The sequence below is a fragment of the Falco biarmicus genome, chromosome 1 (genome assembly GCF_023638135.1).
Source record: "Falco biarmicus isolate bFalBia1 chromosome 1, bFalBia1.pri, whole genome shotgun sequence".
In the NCBI taxonomy this organism is placed as follows: Eukaryota; Metazoa; Chordata; class Aves; order Falconiformes; family Falconidae; genus Falco; species Falco biarmicus.
The window spans coordinates 69,200,454-69,211,001 of NC_079288.1; the positions used below are offsets into that span (position 1 = coordinate 69,200,454).

Sequence of the window (10,548 nt, forward strand, 5' to 3'; positions counted from 1 at the left end):
TGTATTTGGCCGTATCCTTTCTCAGATGTAGCTGCAGATCTCATTTTTCTCTCTGGCCTTCTATTAGTTGCACAAATCCCCTCAGGGTTCGGTGGTGGGACTCGAAGAAGAAATTGCTTTTATCTGGCAGTAGCTATTGTTGATGTTTGGCTTGTATGCCCAAAAAATTCTGGTAACGTGTCCCCTCATGTATTTGAGGATTAAGCTGTGTAATAACAAGACGAACACATACTGCGCTATAGTCTGATTCTCATGTAACATAAGTAAGACAGTGTCAGCCTTTGGCATCTGCAAATTACAGAGTTTTCAGCCTTAGGAAGGAGAAAAGATAATCAGTGTCAGTTTGCTACAGATTGTGTGGGAGGACAAGGGAAAGGGAGAAGTGAGGAGGAGACTATCATCAGTACAGAAGAGATCCTTTCATTATCTGAAGTGAAAAGATGAAAGAAAGAACAACAGAAAAAGTTGAAATGCAGCACTACCACGCATTTAAACCATGTGATGAAGAGCACGAGTGGTTTGATAGCTACTGCAGGAAACGAACACACAGACATACTCCGTTGTTGATGCTTGTGGTTCCTCTCCTCAGATTTAAACCGAAGCAGCAAATTCATTTTCAAGTGGGCTAGTAAGTGCCCCCGTGTCCCTGCCTGCAGTCACAACCCTGTGGACACTGCTGAACTTGGGGCTTTGTAAGAGCAGTGTCCTACAACCGCAGCCCTGGGTTAGCTCCACACAGCAAGAGTGTATGCACTCACTTCTTGCTGAGAGCTTTGCCCTGCAGGGAAGCCTTCACGCTAGGCACCTGCATACTGGTTTTCACCTAAGAAAAACATACGTGCATCTGGAAGGCTGGGTGTCATGGTTGTAGTGAGTGACAGTTTCATTTATCAGACCCATCTAGGATTAAAAATTTGAAGAAACAAACGCTTTAGAATCCCAGCAGTGCTTAAGGTTGAGCCTTGGTCCTGATGTGCAGAACAGCCTGTGCCTGGTCTGAAGAGATGTACCTGAACAGGGACTGTGGCTCCCTGCAGCAGGCCAGCAGCACTGCTGTGGTGCTCACCCTACCTTCAGCTGAAACAGCTGTCACTCAAATCTGTGCTATAGGAGAGGGGAAACCCCTGCTTCATCAGCTGGTGCCTCACAGTAAACCAATGGCAGTCACAACAAGTCACCTCCTAAGATGTGGGTAGAAATGTGTCAAAGCACACATTCATTAAGAGTACAATGCTACCAGTCATTGTGCTCTTTAAAGTGATTTAACTGCAGTTATTAGGGAGGAGACAGTTTCACTGGGCAAGTTGTATTTCCCTGTCAGAAACACACAGCCTGTCTAGTGCTGGGTGAAGCAAACACTTCATATCCATGGCTCATTAGTATTGCGGTCAGTCTCAGTCCCCCTCATTCTGACTTGTTGTTTCTTGTTCCCCTAATTTCAGGTAATCGTGCTGTCTTCTGCACTCCTGACACCACACAGTGCTATCGAGTTGTTGTTTGCTGCAGACCGTCTCCAGCCTGACACCGGTATCTGACGGGGGAGGATCTGTGGAGATGAGCGAGTGCCTCAGCTGGAAACATCAAATCCCTGGTCTGTCACTCTTCCCAAGAGCCTTCCAAAAAAATGACGTGTCCCCTGCTGCACTTACAGCTGCACCTGAAACAGCTGGGTATCTGACTGCAACGGAATATGTGCAGCTCACAGGCAGCTCTTCAAAATGGTCCAGTTGTCCAGCAACAACTCCCCCCTCCTTAGCAGTAGCACCGTGCAGTGCTGAATCCAACCCAACCCTGCCTGGCATGGCCAAGTATCATCGTTTGTAGTAATTCCCTAGAAAAGGAGCATCTGAGGGTCAGGTGATGCTGAGTTTGTCCTCCCCAAGCAGTACTTTTTTCTCTGAGTGTTCCTGATGGTTTCACTGGGGTTGCTTCTGGTGGGAAATGCTCCTGAGGAAGTGAAAGGCTAGCAAAATCCACCCCCTCTGTCAGGCAACCTTGCAAAACACATGTGCCTTATACAGCGTTAACAGCCTCTGCTCTTATTTCATCCCTCACCCTGGAGAGGCCATGGAGCACAGCCCTGATTTAGCCAGCAGAGCATCTTCCAGGGATGCTCTCCCAGCTGGACTGGTAGCCGCAGAGAAGCAGAGAGCCAGACTCAAGGGCTAGGTTGCGTGGCTGCTTCTCTCTCTGCTTCCAGTTTCCTGCTTTAGTTTCTCCACCCGCAGTCCCGGGAGAAAAGACTGTTTCTGATGGCACATTTCTCTGTAGGTTTACACAGGAGGACATACGGGCTGTGATCGTTTGATGATAACCCTGGAAAAATCCTCCACTCACATGTATTTAAAAAAGAAAAAGAGGCGGGGGGGGGAAGCACAATCTCATTTTCAAGGGCCCATAGCGCAGATTCTTCCTTGAGCTAGACTTCTGAACAGCGTGGCTAGAGAACAGCTTTTATTTTTAATTTATGATTGTGAAAGAGCTGCTATCAAATTCAGTTATGTAATTCTCCTTTATAAAAATTTGCTACAGTCTGTGGTAAAAAAGCAGCAGCCAACAGAGACTGTGATTGTGTATAGCACCAAGACTTCCAAATTGCAGCGTAAAATGGTGGAGCTCTAAAGCTGCATCCTCTTGCTTCATCCAAGGGATGCTATGACTACAGCTTACACTGTGAATGTGAAATTGTAAGTGACATTCACTCTACCATAGCATTCTTTATTATGTCAAAGAAGTAGATTAAATGGGAAGCAGCTTTTTAACCTTTGTTCACTAGCTAGAGTATGTTCTCTTAAATGTTTATAATGGCCTTCAGAAAAGGGTGCATTTTGATTTACATTTGCTTTTGAGTGGCTGGAAGGAAACAATGGACCGATTATAAAGCATAGACAATGTTGCCTTTATGGAAGAGAATTTTATAAGAATGACTATAGAATGGAACTTTGTGCTATAAAAAATGAGAAATATTATGAGATTGCAATGTTAAAAGCTCAAGAAATAGTTTGAACAGAGCAACTGGAAAGCAAATAGCCAGTCTCTTGGTTTCTTTTCTGTCCTTCTGTACTGTTTAATTGTAGAATATGGACGTTTTGTAAATTCACTAATCAATAAAGCAATGCTCTTACAGTGCCAAACCTCATACATCTTCTTTTCTCCTAGTACACAGGGCTACACGTGCCAGGACCGACATATTCCTGCAACCCCTTTTTCTTTTGTGTTTTTTGATTGCCCCTAACAACCTAGACCTTCTGTCTTGGGAGGTGGCCTAGAAGGTTTTCTGCACCCTGCTGGTAGCAGCAAGGCTCTCATTGTCCAGTGGCCATTGCTGGCCAGTGAGTTCAGGTGCTTTACACCTCTGAAATGCAACTGCTTTCCTGAGATGAGGTAGCCTGACAGTTGTGGTCTTCTCTCCCTCACCTGTCTTTCGTCAGATGCTCGCAGGTCTCTGACCTGGCCATCTAACGACACACTGTCTAGGACAGCGATAAGGGGGAGTCTAAGCCGGCACTGGCGCTCTTGCACTTCGGATGGGTCAAGTAGCTTCTCCAAGGCAGACTGGTTTTACAGGCCCTCACACACACTTTGGAGGAATCTTTTCAGCTGGTGGGGCCACAGCTGTGACAATGGATGCTGGGACTGAGGCACCATCTCATGCTCAAGTAGCTGAAGATATGAAAGAAGATGGTCACAAAAGCCTGCTGCTCTTCTGGGCCAGGACTGGAGCACAGTCTTTCCAGCGGCCCTAGAGTGATGGTTAGCTCCTTATTTGTGGGAAATAGCTGTAGCCTATAGCCCATGCTCAGGAAAAAGGCCAGGAGAGGAAAAAAATCTCCTGCCTACATGTGAGTAGGAAGAGCACAGAAGAGACTTTGCTTGATTAAGTGCAGAGCCACAGCAAGGAGTCTTCTGCATATGACACTAGCACTCAAAAGGTAGGAAGAGGAGACACAAAGCCACCCTTGGCAAATGGGTTTACTACTATATTAATAAGCTAACCAATATCTGGTAGTAAGCTCAGACTGGAAGGATAAGCTCAGTTGCGTTTGCAAGTCTAGTCCTAAGCCACTTGGCTAGTAGCTCATGGTCAAAAAAATCATCATCACCACCGCCTCATCAGGGTTTCCCTGCACCAGGCATTACAGCTGTGTGCTAACCAGGTGGGCTTGTGCAACAGTCACCCTAGTCCCAGCACAACAGCCTCCTCAGGAAGGCTCTCGGTAAAGCTACTTTAAGCATGAATAAAATAGTTGAAGACTTGCAATTTGATTAAGTTCTTCATTGTGATATAGTTCAATACATAAAGTTTCCTTTTTTTTTTTTTTCAAGGAGAAAGTAGCAGTCACTTTAAAGACTTGCTGTTCTTCCGGATTTTAACCTACCTCTCACCATTCCTTTCTCACAGGATTTTTTTGACAAGGGCAAATGAAGAACTCCATTTTAATTTGAAAGGCCTCTGCCTTATTCAGTTCCTCTCCTAAAAGGAAGTTGTAAAGCAGCTGTGAAAGCCGTGCCCCCCTCCCCGCCCCCACTTTATGCTAACAAAGCAACAGTATATGCAGGAAAGGCTGCCTTACTGTTTCTGCAATCTATCTTAAGTACTCTGAAAAAACTTTGTCTCAACATTTCACTGGTAATTGCCCATTGTTTCCCACCCGAAGAACACACAAGAAAACATGCAATTCAAAAATTTAATGTTGAACCAGGCAGTAAGAATGAAAAGTCCACTCCCTAGGAGGAGTAACTGTACACAAAATAAATAAATTACAGTTTAAACAAAAGCACAGCTGGCTTTTTAAAGTGCATGTGTATAAGGCCCTTAGGCTTTGAACTCCATTGGCTCAATGTAGAAGGAAAAGTTATATATATACATATAAAAATCTGCCATGTATTTAAAGATGAATAGGGACTGACTCAGCTCAGAACAACCCACCAGCTTCACTGCCTGGAGCCAGTCATGCTTCACACCGTGCTGAACCACAGCCACCCTCCCTCTGTGCCTACTGCACGCAGGAGAGAAGGGGGAGAGAGAAAGAGGGAGACAAGTGTCTTAGACTGGCAGTTATAATGGACTATCACTCCAACTCCACACTCATTCCTCACAAGTTCCATGTTGGATCATTTAGTCTGGACAGTAATTTTTTTTTCAGACAGTAAAAACCCCACAAGTTACTTGTAATTAGATATGTTTACACCCTCCAGACAATAGTTTTGCATACAAAGAATCTGGTCAAGTTGTCAGCAATAACATAGCTAGTAAAAAAAAAATAATAAAGGACCATTGTTTACGGTCTCAATACCCAGTCCTGTCCACTTACTTTTACAGAAGTTTCATGTTTGCTTAGTTGTTTTGAAATACATGGGAAATAAAACAGTTCTACTGTGCAATAAAATTAAACAGATGCATCATGCTGTCCTTTGCAAGACTCAAGTGGTTATTTCTTAACAGTGAACTGCAGTTCAGGGTTTCCTTGCTCAAGTACAAGTTGAGTTACAGCTAAAAGGTTGTTTCTGCACAAACGAAGACCAAATCTGTCTGACTGGAGAAAAGGCAAACTGAAAGCTTGTTTCATTTACTGAAAAGTTCCTTTTCCAAATGAAAATATTTGTTCTGCAAGTCACATCCTAGAACTATTTCAAGAGGGTTTGGGTTTTGTTTTGTGTTGGTTTTTTTTTTTGTTTTTTTTTTCCTTTTCCCCATCTGCCACTGTTCCTGTTTTAAGGAACTGCTTAAGGACTACAGCCCTGGAAAAGGCTACCTGAACCATCTTCCTTTCACAATGCCTTAGACTCTAGATGTGCCAGTGTTAAACACTCCAGCTTTCAGTCTCAGGCTAAACACTGGGCAGACCAGCGGCTCTGCTGTCAGACAGAAGTGACAGTCCTCACTTTGGCAGACAAAGCTTGCTTAAACCTTCTCTTCAGATCCTGCATGTTAGGCGATTTTGGCCGTGGAATGAGAGAGGTTCTCCTTCTCTCGGGGGTGCTGGTTGTTTGCTGTTTACTGACTTCTTTACAGAGGAGATGGAAGGCATTGAAGACATTGTTATAGTTTTCACTGACAGATACTTCATAGAAAGTACAGCCCAGCATGTTGGCCAGCTGAAGTCCCTGCTGAGGCTCCACCTCTTTGATATGCAAGAGATCAGCTTTATTTGCAACAATGACAACAGGGACTGCATTTCCTGGATGCAACTGTCGAACATGATGGTAAAGGTGACCGAGTAGTTCGTAGCTCTTATAGTCTGTGATGGAGAAAACAATCACCAGGGCATCTGCCCAGCGAATGCATCTGTTCAGCTGCTCGTTACAATCCAGACTGTGTTCATGGATCTGAAAAATGAATGGTCTCAAATTAGATAGCTGAAGTCATAAAAGATTAAAGGAACCTGTCCTTAAGAATCTATAAAGCCAAATAGCATTTTACAGCTTCAGACACATACATTTGCATTTCACATTGTAAGTGCAAACAATCTAAGCGTGACGAATAAATGCCTATGTTGATTCAGCTGCAAAAAGCTGGAATTTAACACTGGAGTTTGCTATACTCAAATGGAAAATTGACCCGAGTAGTTCTGCATGCAGAGAAAGACTTTGTAGTTCCACAGAATGGGAAATTAACTGGCTAGACAGTAAGTCTGGGGAAGCAAAGATATGAGCTGGAAGCACTTAGACCTGGAGTGTTGCCCAGTTCAAAAAGGCAACAATCCAGCATTACTCAGGTCTATACATTCAAAACTAACTTGTGACACACCAATGAGCACAGCCACAATACAGACTTCACTTTCTATAGCATGTATTTATGAAGCTTGTTGGGCAGCCGTCATGACATTTTCTTCCCCATGTACCTTATTTGCACAGAATTGTTTCCGGTTTTGTGTCTTAACATTCCTGACATACAGGAATAAAACACTTCAGTAATTCAGCCACTCAAAAGTAATGGGCCTCCAACGTACAAATGATTCGTGAAAACAAGTTGGGTTTTTTTCTTTTGCTGCCAGCATACTACAGGCTCCCAACACATCTGGCTTGACTGCTTAAATGCAAGTTACCACCTCTCCCACACAGAGGGCCAAACTCTGAAATGGACAACAAAATATTTCTAGAAGAGACCATAACAGTATGTTCGTGCAGGGGAACACAAGCGCAGACAAATGTAAAGCTGCTTTGGTAAACTGTATGGCTGCATCCTGCTCACCTGAACTCCTGGAGTATCTTGCACTTGAATGGCCAACATCTCTCCATCTATCTGGATGTGCCTGCTGTAGAGATTACCTGACGAGGAACACCAACAGGGTCACAAGTACAGCCACTGCTCTACAGACAGATGTTGCTTCTGCTACCCATCGGTTGTATATAGAAAGTTGTATCATTATTTATGAGGCAAGGAACTGGCGTTAAAAGCTTTCTGCGTGTAACAACCCGTAAGTTTGTGACACTACTAGAAGCCTGGGATTTAATCTTGCATTGACTTGTTTTGAAGCTTGTCGTTTCATAACGTGCAACTTGGAGCTTAATCACTTCTTAAAGACTGTCTTAGCTTAGACGATAAAGGTAAGTGTGCAAAATAACCAGCTTTTATTATAGAAAAGCAGTTTGCTCGTCATGTAGTATTTTGACACTTCAGTGAAGCCCTCCGCTGGCCAGCCTGTAAGACTGGTTGGGGTTTAGGGCTTTTTCCAAATCATTTCCTCAAGAAAACGCTGCATGTTTTACACTCACGTTAGCCTGCACTTTGCACTGCACTACACCCAGGCAAGCGCACAACACTGTCTCCACATTTTGCCCCTTACGCTGCCTAGATCCCTTAGCCGCTGCCACTCGGGCTGCCAAGAGGAATGCAGCGCTGGGTTTACGGAATGTTTTTAGGCACAAGCCCCATTAGTTTCGGCCAGGAGAGTTCTCCAAGGAGGGACACGTCCACCGCACCGAGCGCTGCCGAGGCGAGCGGCGCAGCCGAGCGGCCCAGGGGCCGGGGGGGCGGCGCTGCAGTGCCCGGCCGAGCGGGCAGGGGGCGGCGGGGGGGCACAGCCGGCGGGGACCGGCCGCCCTGCAGCGGCCCCGGCCGCGCCCCCGCACACCGGCCCGGCACCGCCTCCCGCCCGCTGGCCCCAGGGCCTGCCCGCACCCCACCGCGCCGCAGCCCAGCCCCCGGCGGCACCCCCGCCCCGACCCCCGAGCCCGGCAGCAACCCAGCGGCGCCGCCCGCCTACCTGCGTTCCTCTCGTAGTCGCCGATGAACCGCCGGGTGAGGAACCGCACCACCAGCGCTGCGGGCAGGCACAGACAGGCAACCGTTAGCCGCGCTCCGCCGCCCCGCGCGCACCCCCGCCCGCCGCCCCCCCCCCTCACCTGTCTTGCCCACGCCGCTGCCCCCCACCACGGCGATCTTGACGAGGCGGGGCCGGGCGGCGGGGCAGCCCTCCCCGCCGGGCGCGCACTCGGCGATGGTGCACATGCCCTGCGTCAGGCGCATCGCCGCTCGCCGCCCCGCGCCCGCCGCCGCCGCTGCCCCGGCCCCGCCGCTCCCCCGCCGCTTTTCTCGCCCCCGCCCCCGCCCCGAGCCCCGCCCCCGCCCCCGGCGGCCACTCAGCGCGCCCGCCCGCCGCCGCGCCCCGCCCCCAGCCCCGCCCTCAGCCCCGCCCCGCCGGGCAGGGCCGAACGGACGGGGGGCGCAGCGGGCACCGGCCGCGTTAGCGGCGGCGGGGGGACGGGGCGGGGGATGCCGGGAACGGGGCGCTTCTGGGCACCGTGAGAAGCCTGGAAATAGACGGGGTCGCGGGGGGGTGACCGCCACGCTCCGCGGTGCCCAGCACCGCCAGCGCCCGCCGGCGGCCGCCCCAGCCTCCCGGCCGGTCTCCGCGCGGAGGCTCGCTCGAAGCCCCGCCGGACTGGCCCAGACGCAGGCAGCCGGTGTCACCTCCCTGGCTGTCACCCGCCGGGCTACACCAGCCCTGCTCCCCGGGAGGGGCAGGCGCTGGTCTGTGCACACCTGCAGCCGCACGCCTCCATCCACCTCCGGAAAGCTTCCCTTTTCCCTTTCCCCTTCTTTTCCCTTTTCCCTGCTTTTCCCTTCTTTTCCCTTTTCACTTCTCTTCCCTTTTTTTTTCTTTTCCCTTCTTTTCCCTTTTCCTTTCTCTCTTCTTTTCCCTTTTCCCTTTTCCTTTCTCCCTTCTTTTCCCTTTTCCCTTCCCTGACAAGCCCTTCGCAACAACCACCCAGAGCAGGAGCCGACTGAAATCAGGACAGCTGGGACTGCAGAGAGGAGAATTGGAACTAGGGGAGGAGGAGGAGGCTGGGAGAGGTCTGTGCCTTCCCAGCTCGGTGGTAGCACAAGGTGTGTGGGAGGGGAATCGAGTGGGACGTGGGTATGACAATGGTTAAGGAACAACGGCAGGTGATGGCAAGGGGGGTGGGGATGGGAGGGCTGTGCCAACCTGGAAGCAGGCACTGGGCAATGTGAAGCACTTGAAAACACTTGCCAGCACAAGGCAGGGGCCGGAGCAGCAAAACGGAGAAGGAAACCTGCCCAGGCGTCAAACAGAGGGGGCTAGGAGAGAGGGAAAAGTGGCCGCTGTGTCCCGGGCAGACAGAGCCCAGTAAAGGCCGCTGGGTAGCACTGAACGCTGAGCGCACAGAAAGAGGGAACAGACCCATAGCGTCTGGCTCAGAACCACTGCAGGAAAACTGTCAGGGATAGAACCGGGAGCCCGATGGTGACATTGGCCAAGGATGGACACCCTCAGCTGCAAGCACGGGTTTGCGCAGAGCTTTCTATAAGCTGCAAAGCTACATTTGCATACGAAAAAAGGCATTTGGAATACAAAGAAACAAATCGCTGCTGCTCGGGCAGTAGCTGCTGCTTTCCCAGATACAAAGGTGAGAGCGGATACCACGAGTGGTGCCTGGGGCTGAGCCGTGCTGGGTGCGATGGAGGAGCAGCTCTTTGCCAGCCACCAGGTCAACAGGAGGTGGTGGTGGTTTAGCTTTGTAAGTAGTGAGTCTATTGTAGGGCTACTAAGGTCATAGGGAAAAGAAAATTGTTTCACAGATGCAGTTTAAAATTAATAGATGGGTAAAATGCAATTTATAAAAAGGCATTCTAAGTCAAAAGGGGAAAGAGACCAAATGAGAAAAAAAAATAAAAGGCTGAAGGGCTCAAGGACTTGGATACAAAGGAAAGATTAGACCTCTTTACGCCAGAGCAGCAAAAATGATCTGGACATTGTATCATAAGCAAAGGGGAAGGGCGTCACAGAAGATCTCCTGGAACTTTGGTAACTAAGGTCACTGGAAACAGAAAACCTATCAGTAACAGTGAGGAGAATCACTCTCCTGAGAAAGTCTTGTCTTCGAGATGAGGAAATACAGAAGATGGGTAATGGCAGCTAGCAGCAGTTACTTCAGCCAGCACAAAAGAAACAGGGCTGCCATGCAGTGAGGAGGGCACACGGACTGAAGGAATTCTGGCAATGTTTACAAAACCAATAAGCATTTTGCTTCCATTTTAAATAAAGATAATTCTGTGAAAGATGGGAGCAGAAGAAAGAT

General features: G+C 48.8%; 2 protein-coding genes across 2 annotated transcripts in view; one reads left to right on the forward strand and one right to left on the reverse strand.

Annotated features, from left to right (window-relative positions):
* The window catches only part of SCFD2 (sec1 family domain containing 2), a 199,821-nt gene extending 196,687 nt beyond the window's left edge, over positions 1 to 3,134 (forward strand). The window contains exon 10 of the mRNA XM_056362349.1: positions 1,443 to 3,134. Coding sequence (XP_056218324.1) covers positions 1,443 to 1,535 — 93 coding nt within the window. The 3' untranslated portion in view covers positions 1,536 to 3,134. The remainder of the gene's footprint in view (positions 1 to 1,442) is intronic.
* Positions 3,135 to 4,674: 1,540 nt separating this feature from the next.
* On the reverse strand, positions 4,675 to 8,524 carry RASL11B (RAS like family 11 member B). The gene is made up of 4 exons (XM_056324529.1): positions 8,350 to 8,524; positions 8,211 to 8,267; positions 7,196 to 7,272; positions 4,675 to 6,330 (listed from the first exon to the last, which is right to left on the reverse strand). Exons 1-4 carry the CDS (start codon positions 8,471 to 8,473, stop codon positions 5,863 to 5,865), a joined length of 726 nt encoding a protein of 241 aa, XP_056180504.1. The 5' UTR covers positions 8,474 to 8,524; the 3' UTR covers positions 4,675 to 5,862.
* Between the last annotated feature and the right edge of the window lie 2,024 nt (positions 8,525 to 10,548).